The following is a 19,429-nucleotide window of genomic DNA, read 5'->3' as shown; positions in this document are numbered from 1 at the left end:
TCGTCCTCATAGAAAAGCCCCGGGACCCCAATTTTCACACTGCTAAACATATTTAACAAATAACCTCATGATCCTCCCCAACGTTTCTCTGTGTTTCTGTGTGGCACGGCAGTTTTCCTTTCCTTTGACCGAACACGAGCCAAGCTACACCAAACCGCAAAAAGCCGAGCCCGTTTGCTTTGCGTTCCTGCCGCGTTCGTGTTAAATGAAAGTCTGCCGCCGCTGCTGGCCTGCGGACAAAAAGCAAACAATAAAGCCCGAGATCGGCGTTTAACTGCGAGTGAGGAGATGGGGATCCAGGTGGGGCACAGACAGAGTAGCCTCCAGCAGAATATCCCAGAGAAAACCCAGCTGCGGTGGTGCTTCTCAGAGCCCGAGCTTCCTTGGGTAAATAGCTCCTTGTTTGTAAAAGAAAAATGCAATCAAATGGCAGAATGAAAGGCCGGCTAATTGTGAATGCTGTCAAGTTTGTTTTGTAGGATAATTTCTGTTTATCTGCATATTCCAACATGGTTGTGTATTCATGTATATTATACACACACACACACACACACACACACATATATATACAGTATATATATATATATATATATATATATACACACACACACACACACACACACAGCAACAAGGTTTCACTTCGTGATGTGTGCTTTATGCTCCACCCCCCCCAACGCTGTTTGTGCAAATGGCATTGGTTAGCATCCAACTAATCAAATTAACTCTGCACCTTCATTTCAGAAACCCCAAAAAAACTGAACATTTACAGTATCACCCAACAACAGATTTGCATATTTGTCCTAAATTTAAGGGGGGGGGGGGGTAGTTAACGAAAAAATTATTTTAAAAATAAGAATAATTAACTACCTCATGAAAGACCATTCATTAACCTCATACTCAATCTGTCATGTCACAGACAGAATGTTTTGAAAAGTACTGTATTGTGGACCTGCCCATGACTAAACACAAAGTGAACAATATTTCTGGGCACCATACAGTTGAATAATTTTCTGGTCCCAACATGAACATTTAAACAGTTACATTTAGGCAAAAAAAACAGCTGAAATGCATAAATTGCACATATGCATGTAACTAAGCATTAACATTTTAATATTGTATGAAGGAAAAGATATTGCAAGTGATTTTTTTCATTGGATTGTTTTTTTTTTTCCTTTTCTTAATTTGTGCTTCATTGACTGGCTTTGGTTAGGCATCTGTAAGGTGTGTTATTACAATGCCAATATGTGAGTTTTAGAGTTTTAATTCCACTGATTGCACTGCAGCAAAATCAACAGGCCATTGACACTGAAAGCAATACAGATGAAAGACAACACTCAATTCTGGCAAATTACTGTTTCTTTCAGTACGTAATGACATATTGACGCTGGCTCACAGAGCTGCAGCGATTGTCCACCTATCAAACATCAATCCCGGTTGTTGATTACCTCGTTTCAGCTCTTTATCGCCTAGTGCACGCTTTCCACTTTACCAAAAATAATTACTCAGACAACCTCTTTACACCAGTCTAATTTGGCATGAAAAAGGAAACTGGAGGGCAAAATAAGCCAGGCCTAAAAATGTTAAAAAATAAAAATAAAAAAAACAACAATAACAAATCAACAGTGTAACGAATTGACCTTTTGACACGAAAGGCCTGAATCATAAGCAAAGCCAATCAACCACATTGCATTTGATACAACGGCCTGAAATCGAGAAAAATACAATAGTTTAGTGTTCAATTTAATTTAAATTTCGTGTAATAACAAAAGGAAAAAAAAGAACGGATCGTTGAACATAACATGATCATCTCACGGCTGGGTTTATGTCAGTCTTTTCGAGTATGACTATTAACAACACAGAGAAATGGATTGTAGCCAAATGTTTACCTGGGAGAAACTGTTTCTGATACGTGCTTAAGGTGTGCTCTCGTCGGGTGAAAATGACTTGACATTTACTGATCCGTTTAGTCATGCCAGTAAGAGAGCTGGTATTTCTTTGTCACGGCGAGACTGCCGTACAGCGTCCTCCCTCTGTGAGTAATGTATTCCTCTTTCACGGAAAAAAAACACAGATATTTGCACCTCTTCAAGTCAAGAGAAGCAGCCGAGCCAACCCCCAGCAGAAAACGCTCAACTATTGATGTGCATCTCTTGCCTGACAAACTGCAGAGGAACAGAGGCAGACAAACGAAACTGAAGAGATGAGGGGTGGTGGGGTTGGGAAGGGGGGGGGGGGGGGGGGGGGGGGGTTGCGCGTTCTGGTAGCAGAGTTCTGCATCAATGCCACGCTGGATTTGTGATTTCATTGCCTGGAAACACAAGGGACGGCAGGCGGGGGGGAGCAGAGCTCATTTTCGCTGAATTCAGATTGATTTCCACTCAGGCCTCGTCCTCGATGAAGTCTGTACCGGGCCGAATAAACATAAGGTCACTACATAAATCTCTATCGCTTTCTTTCCGGCCCATCTGAACTCATTTCACGGGGCTGCTTCCCGGGGACAGTGACAGTGCGCTCGATCGGCACAGATGATTTTACAAGGACCTGCGTTTGTTTTCCATGTAAAACAACACAACGGCACGCAGTGCGTTATCCTCGTCACGGATTGCCCCGGCAATTTATACGCAATTACTGTCATTTTTTCGCAAACCTTAAAAATGTCGAACAGCAAAACAGTTGTATGTTGCTCATTGCTGATACAACTGTCAATCCTGACCGCACTGCCAATAGGTTGATGACATACAGCACAGATCCGAGACTGTAAATTAACCGAAATTCAGGTTTTGAAAAAAGAGAACAGTTCTGGAGTAAAATTAATTTGAACAATATTTCTGTGAAATGCTAGCTATTCTCAAGGGCTCTTTTCTCTGCAATGCTATTAAGATTAAAGTACACTTGTAAGCTTGTAAAAAAATGGAAGCAGCTAAAATGTACATTTTTTCCTGTTATGTCATGTTTTTATTCTTATTTAATCAAGGGCATAGAGAAATATAGAGGACACTGTGTGTTTGGAATAAAAGATTCACTGATAACACTTTATATTACGAGATTACATTAGTTTACATAAACTAATAGATTAGTTATGATGAATAAATGCTAAAATGATACATTTACAAAGCATAGATTGGGAGTAGTACATAAACATGTTTCAACTGTTCCAAACCTAGAGTGATGCTGTACAGCATTATAATGCACAAGAAGCTGTCATGGCACATTAATTCACTACTGGTGTGAATTAGACATTAATTAGACGAAACAGTGTGAGTGGCTGCCACCTTAATGTAGGTGCATAAAAAGGAGAATTACCATGAGGTAAATTCTTTGCAAACTGTCATCACACATTGGTTAGTCATTGGTAAAGGTGTGCCTGATGACTACCACATGGATCCATGTTAACTAGCTGAAAATCATTTAAGGTGTATTTTCAAAGATGATATAAATCCATGCGGTTACTCAGTGCTTTAAACAAATAGTCACCGAACAGCCTGAGCATACCATGTTGGTAACATTAACGAACTGTTCATTTCAATATACATTTAACTCTTGATCAGATTGTGAAAAATGAATTCATTTATAAGCTTTGGAGAGTTAAAATTACATTTTGGCCAGCAGTATAGTTTCCAGATGGTGACAGCAATCCCCCCCCCCCCCCCCCCCCCCCAGTTTGTTTTACCTCTTGTTTGATCCAGGAGAGACCTGCTGGGGACCTACTTTGGGTTCCAAGTAGCCTAGTTATGCAAGGGATGGTGGGGGCAGGGAAGCTGGTCCACCTAAACTTTCACCTGTCCCCAGCAGGCACCAGCCCAATTTGTGGCTGACCTGCTTCTTACTGGCGGTGTAGGTCTCTCTCTGAACACCAGCTGACCTCCTGCCATGCAAGGGGCCTGGATTTGGCCCTGGTCCCGATCCATACTTTCAGGACTGTTGCTTTGAAATTACAGACTGAAACCGTAGTCAAACAAAGGCTTAAACCTGTACAAAAAAATGATAAATTGCAGACACGGTGCAAGCAGCAGCTAAACAGCCACTTGGACTGCTGTCTTTATTAGGAAACAGTTGGTGGGTTAAGGATAAGGACCCCACAGTGCTAACAGTGCAGATCCTGGCTTTTTCCTAGCTGCAGGAGTAGTGAAAACCAGTATTTTCCTACTGCCTTGTTTTCACCAGCTTTTGTTCTCCAGCTATTTTCTTAGATCTGTCTTCAAAAGATAAGAATTCACCAGCTTCATCTTGTCATCTGGGTTAAACATTTGTGGGTAAATCCCACTATAAAACCGCTTCAGCAACTTCGAACACGGTTATTTAACTCCAAATCTTTTCTTGATTGAGATAATGTGGATAATGGAAGTGTTGTACCAGTGCATCATTTGCAGTCTGATATTTTTCCAAATGGGTGGAAGTAAGAGGGAGAATTGACTGACAGCTGATTAACTGTTAATCATAGGTAAACTCTAGAAGAACAGATGGATTCACTTTTTTTTTTTTTATTTAACAAAGTGTCTCGTTCCCGGGAGTGATGGCGGTCTCGCCCAGTAACCTGTCTCACTGCATGACTCTTGTCACACATCACTATGCAATTTTCAAGCAGGCCAGACACTCCGTCAGAAGTGGAAAAAACACCACGGCAACAGCAGAATAACAGGTGTTTCACCGCTGAAACTCTGATTCACCTGAGCACGCAGGAGGCACTCTTGAGTCTAAATGCATTACTCTGAGGTTTTTTTGGGGGGTGATTTATTCTGGTAGTGATGTGCAAGTCTTTTCAAAACCCCACTGCCCAGGGGATGGACCTTCCTTTATTCTGACAGCAGTACGACTTAACTGCAGTAATGTGGTTTCTGAACTCTTTTGGCACTGAATCACAATCGACAGCCCTGTTACACACATTCAGACCGTAGTTTTTTTCTGGAACGAATATCCAAATACCATGTAAACATGGCTGTCGCCCTATACATACTGCATAAAAAATTTACTGAGGCAATTAAAGTCAAGTGCTTTGCTCAGGGGGTACAGCTGCAGAACCCCGCATGAGAATTGAACCCGCAACCTTCCAAGCTGCAAGCCAAGATCCTGAGCCATTAAAGACGCATAGCCGCCAAGCTGTGCTGTATCTCCCTGTTGATGTCCAGTCCCTTGTAAAAAACAGCTGTTCAGATATTATCTGGGATTCTTCTTCCTTGGCTGTGCTGGCTGCATTAAATACACCTGACAGCTGCCTTTGATCCTCTAAAGGACCCTGGCCCTTAAAGCTCCAGCGGCACCTGCTGTCCGACCACCTCTTACAGCTCAATACTCACACCTGAGCCGAATCCGCTCCAACCACTCTCTGTCAGTTCCCTCCAGGCATCCCGCACTCAACGTGCACTGTACTTACAGTGTGGCCCCTGTCAGATCGGGTCCCTTCATAACACAGCAATACAGTGACAACATTACCCAGTGTGGCGTAGTGAAGATAAACCATGACCCGTTAGTATCATTATTAGTTGACTGTATTTTTCAGTTGCTTGGCAGACATGCCAGGACGTGTCTAGGGCTTATAAGGGTAACAGGAATTGTACCTGCAAATCTGGGAGCTTTGGGCTAAGAGCCTAGTTCCTTCACAACTATACTTTTGTTGATCCATTTTACTACTTCCCTAACTGCACCTTGAGGACAGAATCAGGATGAAATGAGATCACTTTATATTACATTACACTACACTACATTATTGCCATTTAGCAGACTCTGCAATCCACAGGGACTCATATGGGTTACCATTGTTACATGTTATCTATTTATACACCTGTATATGTACTGAGGCAATTGTGGGTGAAGTACCTTGCAACAGCAGTGCCCCAGTGGGGAATTGAACCAGCAACCTTTTAGTTACAACCCTTGCTCTTTACCACTGTGCTACACTTAAACAACGTACTTCTGCTTTGTAATGTTCACTGTTTACAGCTTAAAAATGTTACCTCTGGTCAGTAGAACGTTCGATTAAACCACTATGGGGCTTCAACCCAAAGTTTGTGGATAAAAATTTATTTCTGTAACTGCTGAATTTGCAATGGTTTATAAAAGCAACAGCAATATCAACAATAATACTGATATATGAATAGCATTATTATTAGCAACAGTAGCATTTATAAAAAAAAAATGCGTATCATATAATTGGATAATGTGAAAATAATGTGAAGCTATTTAACTTGCTCTGTATAAGAGCGTTTGCTCAGCAAATGTAATGGAATGTAATATAATTGCAATGTAATCATCCTAATTACATTCAATTGTTCCTTTGCAAAACTGATGCTTTTAGCCAGGAAGGCTGACACAGCTTCCTTTTCACATTACACACTTATACAGCCGGATATTTTACAGAAGCAACACAGTTGAGGTTTGTTGCCTTGGAGCACAGCAGCTCTGTCACACCTCTGGTTTGACTCTGCAACTTCTGTGCTGGACACAAGATTGCCTCTTGAAGTATTACGGCTGAAACTCCTGCCAGGTTTAAAGTGCACTGCGGTTAATTCGGGAACCGTGCCCCAAACAACTCTCACCTGCACCCTGTTGGCAGGGTCCTTCTTGATCCACTTGATGACAGTCTCGTACACCAGCTCCTCGGCCTTGGTGTTGAGGCTGTCGTTGGACAGGTAGCTGATGAAGTCGTCCTTGGAGACGCTGAGGATCTCCTCCTGGCTGGCCACCTCGGGGAAGTTCTGCAGGGCAAAGGCCTTGGCCATGCTGTGGAGCTCTGTGCACTGCATAGCCTCTGCCATGGCCAGCACCCCCAGGCAGTTACTGGCAGTCAGCTGCTTCTCTGAAGAACAGAGGGAAGGACAGGCCGGTCAGGAACAGAGGCACATCTATAAAAGATCACAGGGCAGGGAGAGTGCGGGGAGGGTGGGCATTTACCCCAGGTGTGCACCTCTGAAACAAGGTAATATAATAACTCCAAACAGCTCGAGGGACAAACAAGGAGGAAGATCGATCCAGCACCAGAGGGGGGCCTGAGATTAGCACACGCGGGTCCTTTATCCAAGCCCACGCTAAGTCACATAAAGGTCAACAAAGTAACTTCTAAAACAGATACCCCCCACCCCCCCCAAAAGCCTCCATGTACACTGATCTGAGATCAGTGCTGCTCCAGCACAACACACGGGCGGAGAGCACTGCAGAGTCTACTCGGCGTGAGGGATTATTGCACATCAGCAATTGCACACATTCACTCACACTCAGACACATACATACATGAAACGAATGTGCCCCACCAACTTTATGAGCTCTTTGGAGACATTTGGCTTGGCAGATGTGCTTTACAATGTCTTGGGTGTCTGAAGGCTGGGCTGAAAGATGATGTGGCCAGAAAGAAAAAAAAATTATTTTTTTTTTCTTCCCTCCCCCCTGGCTTTCTGGAAGTTTCAGCCATCAACTGTAAATCACGCTCAGAGCGACAGGGCCCAGAGACCAATAAAGCTCATTCAGACGCTGTGTCTGCTGAATGTGTTGTCTAGTGGTCTCTTTGTTGCAGCTATGGGTTTAAAGTAATTGGATTAAAGGAATTTTTCCCAACATTCGGAAGCAATTTCTAGTAACCCATTTCTGGTTGGGATTTGTGCGGCGACATGCAACCATTTGGAGATTAAATCTTGGGAGTTTATTTCAGGGAAAATTACATGTGAGGAGGGACATGAGAATGTGGCACGAGCTTAAATCAATCCACCTGAAATCAATGGCAGGGAGACCTTCAATGGACTGAGAGCCACAGAAACGGGAGGTTTATGTGCCAGACACAGAGGCTGGTGCTGCATAGACATACAACACTATACACATGCCTCCCTAAAAGCTGCCCAGCTCTGGCTGAGCAAAAACTGCAGAGCACGCACTTTTCTGTAAATAGTAATTCATTCATGTTCCAATCTGTAAGACTACCTTGCAGACCTCTGCTCAGAGGAAGTACTAACGGCTTTCTACTGCAAATTGCTTGAGTCAGAGACTATTGGATCCTTCAAGACCAACAGCGATGGCTTCACGCTAGAATTGTGTCATTTTAACACAAGTCGTTTTTTTGTCTTAAATGTGCTTTGCAGCAGTGTATTTTACTGCTGTATTTAATGTTGTTACCGCTTGGGTAGCCTTCATTACAGGAGATGCATTTGTATGAGACCATGAAAAAAAATATATTCTTATTATTTTGCATAGAAGCAAAATGATAGGCCAACAAGGGCTGAATGCCCTGGTACTGTCATTATTATATTATTATGCTTTTATTTTCCAGGGTGGATCTTCACTGTATGGAAATCTATTATTCTGCTTTCATTATAGTTTATCAGTTTACTGTTCATTGTAGTTGGCCGTCAAGCAATCATGTTGCACTTCAAAAAGATGGCTACAGAAATGAGAGGGACTAGAAGCTACTCAGTCACTTACATCAGCACAAGAGTGATAAGCATAAACACAAGCAACAAATAAGGCCAGTGACTTCAGTGTATTAGTGTGCATTGTGTTCTTGAGATGTTCCTAGTGAAATCTGGTAAAATGGACCCTGCTGACTTTGGTGTGCACAATTGTGTTTCTTCTCAATTAAGTCATGTTGATGTTCCATTTGCTCAGATTTACAGTGAAAATAGTGAGAGATTATGTTTCAGTTCATTTCCTACAGCAGTTTTACTACCTGAACTTTCTTACTTATTGTAATCGAATATGGCAATAAATAACTGCAGAGAATATATTTGATCCTGTCACAGAACTCAGGAATGTACCTTCAGTGTTTATAAAGGACTTAAGAAAAACACAGGCAGTCTGATACATCACCATTGTCAGACCTTCATGTACATTTAACATTTTATTGCACCTCCATTGTTAACTTTGGCCAAGATCCACAGCTGCAGAAATTTACTACAATGAAAACCTTAATCTCAAGTGGTCTCAAGTCCTTCAACCCTTATTGTAGTTGCAGTCATTCTGCCCACTCAATTGCTGAAGGTTCTTATGTGGTAAGAGGCATGCTATCCAACAAAACACTTGGAACTAGACAAAAATGTCTTTTCACTGCACCATGCGTCAAGAATTGGGAAAACATTTTAGAAACAGCACAGCCTGTTTTCTATTTTGCTAGCAATGACATCTATTTAGCATTTATATTTCTGCTAAAAAGCCAACAATGGCTCCGTGTTCTTTCGAAATGATTTCTAGGCATGTGATGCACACCATGTTCAGAGGCCTTGAGAGTAATAATAAACTGTGGTTTTATAGTAATGGGACAGCAAGGCTTCATGAACGACAAGCTGGGTGGAGCTATCAGATTCTCACCGATTTGAAACAATTGTACAGAGAGAAGGCTTCTGGTTGGTAAATACAGGTCCATGATTGACAGCAAAATACAGCTCAAGCCATTATGGGGTTTATGAGGCCTCCAATACCAGCAGCTATGGTTTTCCATATCGGCTCTTTCCCCAACTTTTAAAAGTAAAGAACCTGAATCTTGATAGAAGAATGGAGGTTAAAAAGTAGCACTGAGATGTAACGAGATTGTTGTACCTACCTAAGAAAGACACACAGACTTTACAGAAGGTATTGAACTGGAATTTGTTGGCGGCCTCCAGGAGGGTTTTGGCATTGGCCGAGTCGATGATGAGCGACCCCGTGTAGACGAACTCCAGCAGAAGCTCCAGGACGTCAGCCCCGATGTTGCTCATGGACAGCTCCAGTTTCTCCCCACTCCTGTTCTCCCCCGACAACCTAGCGACAGCAGAGAAACCGTTAGAGACCAGCCTCATTACCTGTGCCAAGTCGTTCCGGTGGGGGAGGGAAAAAGTAACACAGACAGGAAAAAATAACAAGTACAGCATTATAATCAAAATTTCAAAGTTAAAAGTTGAGGATGTTTCTGTTGGTTCGTTTTTGTTTGTTTAGTTTAGTTTCTTTTTTTCTCATTGCGGGATAGATTTCTTTAATGCATATAGGCCGCATCTGAAACAAAACATCCTCTCTCCAACAACATTTAGGGGAATCACGCTTATTGCTATTGCTATTATTGCAATACGTGTAAAAGAAATACCATAAAAGCAGATGTGTGCGTGTATGTATACATAGAGCATACACATACACACATGCATACGTGCATGCAGACATGAATGTAGTGATTCTAATGACAGTCATGGAGGGGGAAGGGGGGAGGTGGTGATGCAAGGGACATGTTGAGATGGAGAAGAATAACTGATGTGGTTCTGCAGAGATTTAAAGTCCATCAGAATGCATACAGTATGCACACCCACAGCCTCGCAGCTACTGAGCAAAACAGGGAGCCGGAAGCCAAGCGGGAAACAGCACCCTGCACTTCTGTGTCACTCCCAAAATTTTGCTTCTTTTTTTTTTTTTTTTTTTTTTTTGCAATCGTTATCGCACAGCACAGAACAAGCACGGAAACAGCATCTCCTGTGGACGGTGACCTCACAAGGCCTCTTAATGACTTTTTTCAGGAGCAGGGGTTGTTTGAACAAATGTTTCAAGTCTATTACATTTTTTAACACTGTAAGACTGTTTCCCTGTATCCCGTGAACCGTAACGGCAATCAATGGCTAACCTCACCGGTCAGTGCAGTAAGCCCGTTACATCATTACGAAAAGATTAAGCTGTAGGCTTACCTGAGCGATGATGTCACCTTTTACGGTTTACAGAGGGTCAGCTGGTGGGTCACTGCTCGTCTGATGAAGGCTGAGTACAGTGGGCGGAAGTGTTGGATGTGTTTCCCTGCTTGTTCAAAACTGGGCAGTAATTTCTGGCAAATCTTTTGGGAATGACACCCTGGTTCAAGGCGAAATGTTTCTCTTATATCTGCGCTGACTTCCCGCCCCCTTACACTATATTAAAAGCGGTCAACAATCACGTTAGCTGAACTGGCACTGTTTTCTGCTTGCCCTGAGTAATTATCACTCCGCTTGCTAAGAAATGTAAAATTCATACAGGTTGCAAGACCTGAGCCTTATACCATTACAATACAGCTGTACCGCCATGGCACCAGGATAAGATTACACTGATTAGTTCAAATTTAATAACTCTCCCAGGGATTTCGACATTAAATAATACATGTGGTAAAGAGGCTTACTGTATGTCCCAGATGAAATGATAACCATCTCAAGGTCAGAATAAATATTGAAAACGCAATTGAATTTACACCAGTGCCTTTATCTGTGGGGACCGGAATAAAGACACAAAACAAAAACAATTTTAATCGGGGGGACCTTCCTTTCATGCAGAATTAACTTTCTTTTCTTTGCCAATAATACCAATTGTATATACTACACTACATTGCTACTGCATCAGTTTCAGACACGTTTTGGAAGCCCCTGAATGTTACAGCTGTGTAACAAAGACACAAATGTGCCAGACGCGCGCACAGACCAACAGACAGGCAGACAGACAGACAGACAGACAGACAGAGAATGGTTAGAGCCAAAAAGGGAGGGAGGGAAGGGGGGGTCAGTTCTGCCACAGGTAGCCAGCAGCCATCCTTCTTGGGAGAGGGGAGGGTTCTATGACTGGGACCTGGGCCTGGGTCTTTTAAACAAGAGATTCCCTAAATAAAGCAACCAGCATCCCCACCCCCCTCAGCCCCCCCTCAGCCCCCCCTCAGCCCCCCACGCCCCCACTGCCCGCTGCCAAAATCTCCACAGCCTGTGTACGAACTGAGATATTAGTCGTCATATGGAACCGACTCAAATGCAGGGCAGATGTCTCTGGAATTGGCTGTAAAACCAAAGGCGTTACACCTGGAAAAGCAAAAGCCACAGTTCATTATTACCGTCAGTAATAATCCCTGGAGTAGCAGTATTAAGAAAGAGGTAATATGAGGGTTAAGTGGATGTAGGAGGTGGGCAGAAGAAAGGAAAGATAAAAATAAATAAATAAAAACACGCTCATCACCCAAGTCAATTAGTGCAATGTAAATGGGCTCCAGCAGCACTTTGTTTTGTCTGAGCACTTTTGTAATGGAAATTGCTTTCCGGCTTTTCAGAGAGGTGCACATTTATTTAGCATTTGATTGCAGACTTGCTCTTGGAATGGAGGAAAAAAAAAAGGAAAAGAAATTTGAGTTTATCAAATTGCGCGTCTTTATCCACAGAAATCATGACTTTTATGCAAATCAGATCAACAAAATGGAGAGGTGAAAAGAAGTAGATTCAAAACATATATTCTGTCTATCTGTGTGCATTTCATACACATCAATATAATGATGTTATCACTATGCTGTATCTGTGTGTTAGCTGTGGAACCAGCTTTCCCCAAACCCACAAGGCTTTGTTCATTTGGAGAGATCAGAGCAGAGATTAAATGCAAATGTATACTCTGGAAAGAAAAGGATATATTTATATTTCTTCACTGAAAAAAAAAAATCTAAAAATAAGAATAAGATTACGCCAATATAGTGTATATCTATATCTATGCAACATAAAAAAAACAGTGTATTTATAAAAAAACGTCCTGCAAATGGTGTTTTAACATCATCAGAGCAGGAACACAGAGCACCGTGTACTCGGAACTGGCTAAATCAGTGCAGGGATTTAAAAAGGACACCGGACAGGAGAAAAGTCACAGCTACAGAGCAGAGTAGGTGCATTACAGGTGAAAACCGTTACAGCTGCCCGTGTTCATTACGAGGGGGGACCTCAGTGCATTAGGAATACAAAAATGACATCAATGAGCGTTCGGAATATAAAAAAGCATCATGGAGACCTAGAGGATAAGAGGGATGAGAGCGTGACACAGCCTGTCAGCTAACAGCGTCAGCCTCTGCTTGAAACTCATCTGTCACCCACCCCCCCGTCCCCCCCCCACCCTTTCCCCGTCCCCTCCCCCTCCCCTCTCCCAAACACACTCGCACACATTTCACCCCCTCCAACGGCACTAAAGAGTTAAATTATCAAAAAACACGGTGTGGTTACTCTACGGCGGCTTGTATCCTGAATGACCTCTCTAATATTATCTTTGTATACCTTCTCAATATGTGAGATTACAAAAAGGGGGGGGGGGGGGGGGGGCACTGGAATATTGTCACAATGCCGTTTCAAACTGCACAGTGAGAATCGCTGATAGCTTTCCAGCTCTCTCCAGCTGATAGCTTTCCAGCTTGTGGCCCAGTACAAGTTTTCTCTCAAAATGTAATGAGGGGCTCTCTCAACATAGCTGCTGAAAGCTTATGAAGTTTTACATCATGTACCCACTGTTAGACATATGCATGCGGTGCCCATAAATTAAACTGCCGGCAGAGCATGATTTTCCAAAAATCCGCAGGGAGGAAAATGAAATTACTGGGGGGCAATCTTATCCTTCTGGTCTGTGCATCAAATGCAAAAATGGAGGGTAATAGCTTTTTTGGGTGACTGCATGCATGCATAATTTGCTAGAGTATCTGTCTCTTCAAGTAGCTCACTCCTGTGTCCTGTGGTCCGCTATGGAGTGATATAACAAATGAAACGTCAAACGTGTGCAACATAGCATATTCTAAAGCTGATCAGGAAGGACTTTTTTTTTTTGACTCTTATGAAAAGTAATTCACCTGTTAAAACCCTTTAAATGGTGATTATGTACAGTACTACAATCACCAAATATCTATTAGTGATTACTGTGTGTAGAGCACCCGTCAAAAGTTTGGACACACTTTTCTTTCTTTGTTTTTACTATTTTTTATTTTTTATTTTAAAATAATAGTAGAGATCAAAACTATGAAATAACACAAATGGACTCATCAGTGAACAAAAAAGTATTATAAACAACTCAATCTTACATTTTAGATTCTTCAAAATAGACAATTTTTTTTTATTATTTTAAATTAATACCTTTTTTTGGAAAGAAATCCATACATAGACAAATATAAATAGTGAAATTGATGCCTAAGAAACAAATTTCAAGCATTTAAGCACAAGTCTTCGGCTCAAAATGTCTTTGAATGTATGTTTCCCATTATCTTCATCAGGTGTGTCCAAACTTTTGACTGGTACAGTGTGTATATATGTATGTGAACAGACATTACTTTTCATCATACCCTCCTAAAGGTATCTAATTAGATCATTTATCTATGCACTGATGCTCTGACAGGCCTGTCTCTGCCCCCGCCATAGAGAATATAGCATGCATTAAGCCAAACTATGTACTCTTTGATGTGTCTGTCTTTAGTTGGAAGAATCAATGGGTCAATATTGAATTCTGACTGCTGCTGTAATGAGTTCAATTATGAATGCTTCACAAATATTCTTACTGATATATACTGATGCCCAATATTTACTTACTGATAGGCTATAAAATGAAATGTGAAATAGGGCCCTTAGTGAAAAAAAAAAGTTTTTAAAAAACCTTTGCTTGCTCCATAAATTCAGCGTCATCTTCTGCTTTGGATGTGTAGCTATCCTTTTTCACTGTATACGTCTGCTGCTGTAACATCAATGTATAACTGAGCTATGATTTTCTTTAGTTTTTCATATTTCTATTGCGGTTATCATTTGCTCCTATTAAGGACAGTCCTCAATCTGATTATTCTCACTATCTGAAATGGAATTTTAAAGAAATTATTGTTTTATCATCCTGTGATCTTAGTATAAATATATTCTGTTTGCAGTAGTCTACCTTAGCGATTTAATGTTAATTAAATTTCAGCAAACCTTTTTCACAGTGCAATGCAGTAAAAAGCCATTTGTGGGTGTATTCTTACAGGCACTTCACTAAAATAGTTGATTTATTGAAACTACAGCTATGCATATTGGATAACAATACTGGGAACCGCCAAATTTTAATAAAATGATCAATATCAATTTAAAAAAAACAACCACTGATTGTATTGTTTGTCCAAAGCTTTAAAAAATGCAGGTCAACTGGAAATTTTTATCATGCAGTGTATCGTTTTTGGATATTAAATACTCCTACAAAATTGTACTGACTATAAAACACTTAACAGTTGCTTTTCATGTACATGTTCCATCATGGCAATAATAGGTAAGGGAATTTCCCTATGAAAGGGAAGTTTGCGTAAAGAGAGAACATCTATGCGCAACGGACCTTGTCTTTAGCAAATGTAGGTAGAAGCAAATAAAAAAAAACACATCTGGTGTTCTTTTTTTCATTCTTTACACAATTTTTAAATTCATCTTTTGTAATTACTGAGTTCATCACAGTCTGTGAGAAACAGGGGTAAAAATAGTAAATATATTTAAAAAAAAAAAAAAAAAACTAGGCCTTGGTTAAATTTGCCTGTCAAACATGTAGCACAAATTGCAAAATGGGAGGACTGAATGAAGCCTGGATGAACATCAGTAAACAGTCAGCCACTGAGTCTCATCTATTCAGCCTTATTAGCCGCTTTGTGAATCGTTCGTGTCGAATCAGCATAAGTGCTGAGCGCGGGGGGGGTAGGAACCTGAAACTCCTTGTTGTTCCACTGCAACTCAACTGATGCAGCAGTGAGTTAGCGGAACAAAAGACCACTCCTTTTGGTGATCTAATCAGATGTCCCTTTTGGAAAACACTGTACATAACCAATAAATCAAGAATGGAAAGAGGGCAGCTTTCCTGAAAAGCTAGAAAGACTGAAGAGAGAGGCCGCTGCTGGGCCACAGCTTGAAAAAAAAGTGTTTGGTAGAAGTGAAGAAGTTAAAATCAAGAAGGAAACCTACTTGGAAGTGAGACTACACATGAAATGCTAAAGGACAGTCTTACCGCAGCCTGAGAATGGTTTATAAGTTTTATGACCGTGAAAGAGGTCATTTTTAGATCTGAAGGATCCTGCGTTTTTTGATTATGCACATACTGTACATTTTATATGCGTGTGTGTGCGAGCGACACTCACACAACCATGCTTAGACTAATAAAAAGTGCTTACTTACATAGCATACAACGTCCTCTACATCCTGATATTCTTTCTAATATTAATGGACATCAGTGACTTCCAGACATTTAATTTTTAATGTAAAAATCCTTCGGTTTGAAACACTACAGCCTTTGGCAATGACATAAATTCTACAGCCATACATTTATAATATTTCACAAAAGTAAATATTCATTATTGAGCATTAAATATTTCATATATACCTAAAGTAAACATGGGCTGCATTTCCAGATGCTTATGGTGCGCCATCAATGTTAGCTCAAGCGTCTGGTGTGCAACAGCAGTCATATGGAACAGATAACTTTGTGCTGTATTTGATAAGGACAGAAACTGTACTAGGGCCTGTAATCTCTGAGGTAAATATGAATTGGAGGCTGCTCTCACTGAATGTAACTGATGAACAGTAACTTTGAAAGATCAGGAGTTACTGGATAATAATAGTAATAAAACTACTAATACTACTACTATTAATAATAATAAAAATAAAAATAATATTTCATACTAGCTTTTATCATTTTTATTTTGAAAGGTGCAATCTTGCATAAATAAAATTAATCAAGTATATATAGTCACTATCACCATAATTGCTGTTATAAATATTCTGTTGGAATTCAAACTAACAGTATCAAGTCCAGGAAAATGCAAAGGCTGAAGACACATCTCCACTGAAATCCTACAGAAAGCAGAGGCTGAATATGAAACTTTTTTTTTAAGAAGAGTAGTAACACCTCTGGATTTTTTAATGATAAAGTCATCATGTGGCTGGATTCACATTTCACAGTGTGATACCTACAGCAAGTCTGCCAAAGAGCAAACACATGTTCACTTTTCAAAATAGATAAATGTACCGTAGACTGTCAGAAACAAACAAGCATGTTCCAAGATAAAACACTGTGTTCCAAATGCTTGGAGGAGAACAACAAAGCTAATTGGAGGCATGCCCCAATTTGTTCTTGTTTGAAAAACAGAGAACAATGTCGTTTTGCATGCAAAAAGTTGCCTGAATCACGATGCGTGTTCTTAACTAAAACTGGATGAATTACCGTGTAACGTAAACAAATTCTCTGATTCAATAGGTGCCAAGCTAACTGTCTCCAAAAAAAGGGACAGGTGGCTCTGAACATGTCACAATTAGGTTAATGCTGTATAGTCAGTGAGAGCTTTGGTACTGTACTCTCTTAGATTCCCAGGGAATCGTATCCATTTGAGTGAATGCATGCCACACAATGGCTTTGTTGAGACTGCAGACATGCACTGTAGACCTCGTTGGGGGGGGGGGGGGGGGGGCTCTGGTAGCAGTACTGTATGGGATGTGCCTGCATTCTAATGGTTTAGAGCTACTGTACCTACATCCAGTGTCCGTCTGTCACAGAACAGAACAATAAAAACCCACACGATTTCAATGAGGCAGGAAAAAAAAAAAAGAGTCAGTCAAAGCTCCGATCAAGGCGAGAAAACCTGCAAATACACAGAACTGAAACACTTCATCGTAAAATGGAAAGAATAAATAAAAGTGTATTAGGACATGTTGCTCTCCAAGTGAAGCTATGCACAAACACAGCCCCTCAGCGGTGTTAAACTGTGCTATCTTCCACAATATCCAGATTAACATTCAGATTTTCTTCAGGAGTGGATATTTGATTAAACTTATCGTTTTTGGACATTTTTAAATTAAATCTGAAAGCTCCTCAAACAAGACTGTGAATGGCAAATGGCGAGACAAAACCTCACATACAGAAAAATGTTTTAATCACAGCTAGGTTTCTCAAGAGTTTTAGGCTTTTTTTTTTTTTTTTTTTTACTTTTTCCTGAGTCCTATCTGTCGGCTACCAAAGTCAAGTGCAGAAAGTATAAACAGTGAAATTATGGGAAATAAACACACATATGCAGAGAGCATAACTGACAGGAAGACATGGGAGGAAGTCAGCACTTTTCACCTGTAAAAGTAATTCTATGAAAAAAACAAGCATTTGTTTTTCTGTCTAAATCCTTTCAGCTTTTAGTAAATCCTTTAAAACATATAAAGTAGCCCACACAACCTCGGACTTGCCCAATGTACAGTAACTATGATAGTCTAGAAGCCCAATGAATTATTCTTCAGTTCAAACTTTTTGGAAAGTTCTTCCATGTTTTAAAAATGATCCCCAGTCATGGAACATTTTCTCTGCCCATTAAAATGGAAATTTGTTAATTTACTCCATGGAGATGAAAAGGTTAGACAAAGGAGGTTGACCTTTCCATATTGAAATACATTCATTTGAGTGTGGAAGGAATGGCTACTGGCCCTGTGACAGGAACCTCTGTCTTCACAGACCTGGAAGAGAGGGGGAGGGAAAAAAAAGCGACACAAAAGCGTCCTACAAAAGAACAGACCAGATCAACTGCTGGAGGAAGGCAAACCTTTTGACCAGGTCCTTGAAATACAAGCTGCAGGAAGCTAGAACATTTTGGTGGACTTCAAACTCTTTGCCTTCAACAATAATTTTCAGGTCTGTAAACTCTTTCGCTCTGCGCTGCTGGTTCAATTCCTTCAACATCTCTGTAGAACAAAGAAAAACAGACATTGCCATGTTCCAAATTAGTTTTTCTTTTTGTTTTAAAAAAAATCCATAACAAAAAATATCAGTGATTACAACAACAAAACACTACTGTACTTGTTTTATCTAGCTAGTTCAATAACATGGTATGCAAAAGAGGAAAAGAAAAAATGCATTCACACAGCAAAATATAAGCAGGAAATGTGTATTTAGCAAATTAAGCAAGCAACACAATTCTTTAAAGAGAGAAGTCCTCAAATTGAGGAGCAAATGAAAAGACAAGTGTAAATTATAAACATGGAAAAGATATGAATAAACAGGTACTAAACTTGTAACATAATCAGGATAATACATTTTCAGACAAAGAATAATACATTTTCAAAAGACACTATAAGAAAGTTAAAGCAACTGATAATGTTGACTGTTTTGCTTCAATGTAAATGCAGTAACAAAAAAAAATCAACAATTTTTGTTTTAAAGGGTAAAAAATGTTGACGGAGCTACGGTTTAGAGGTACTACAATGCTTCTGTCCTTCTTCAGTTCTGAACTGAAGTCATCTGCTCAATATTATTTACACAGATTTGACCCAGTCAACTTTCAGAGCACCTTTCTCAGTTTGGCACTTCACTTATGCCAGATTTTCTTCTTTTGAACAATTTTCCAGATGTGTCATGAAAAAAATAGAAGCTAGTTTCGATTTACATTTTCTAAGCCAAATAATAACGTTAGGGAAATGATGTTCTTTGAAGAAATAAAAATAACAATAAATGCCAAAAAAACATCCCATTACCTTGGAATGCATACAGACAAACAAACTAAATAATGAACAAATACATACACTAAATGATGGAATATGATACAAAAAAAAGATCATGGTCATGGTCCTTGATCAAAGGTCATGGTAAGCCACTCCCAACTGATGACGCTACAAAAATCTGACAATTGGTGTTTCATGAGCTGACATTGAATGCATGAGACAGCAGTGGTTTAGCATCTAATTTTAATGAGGAGGTAGCCCAAGGTCAAACTGCACTTGACAGT

The 19,429-nt window shown here is 40.3% G+C and overlaps 1 protein-coding gene across 1 annotated transcript in view; it reads right to left on the bottom strand.

The window, feature by feature from the left end:
- The window catches only part of LOC118792480 (kelch-like protein 29), a 179,663-nt gene that overhangs the window by 45,937 nt on the left and 114,297 nt on the right, over positions 1-19,429 (bottom strand). The window contains exons 6-8 of the mRNA XM_036550334.1: positions 18,251-18,389; positions 9,518-9,714; positions 6,534-6,793 (exon numbers count right to left, since the gene is read on the bottom strand). Of these exons, the coding sequence (XP_036406227.1) occupies positions 6,534-6,793; positions 9,518-9,714; positions 18,251-18,389 (596 nt within the window). The remainder of the gene's footprint in view (positions 1-6,533; positions 6,794-9,517; positions 9,715-18,250; positions 18,390-19,429) is intronic.

This window comes from Megalops cyprinoides, chromosome 17, assembly GCF_013368585.1.
Source record: "Megalops cyprinoides isolate fMegCyp1 chromosome 17, fMegCyp1.pri, whole genome shotgun sequence".
NCBI classification, from domain to species: domain Eukaryota; kingdom Metazoa; phylum Chordata; class Actinopteri; order Elopiformes; family Megalopidae; genus Megalops; species Megalops cyprinoides.
Note: the sequence above shows the minus strand (reverse complement) of the source record. Positions and strands in the feature narration are given on the sequence as shown.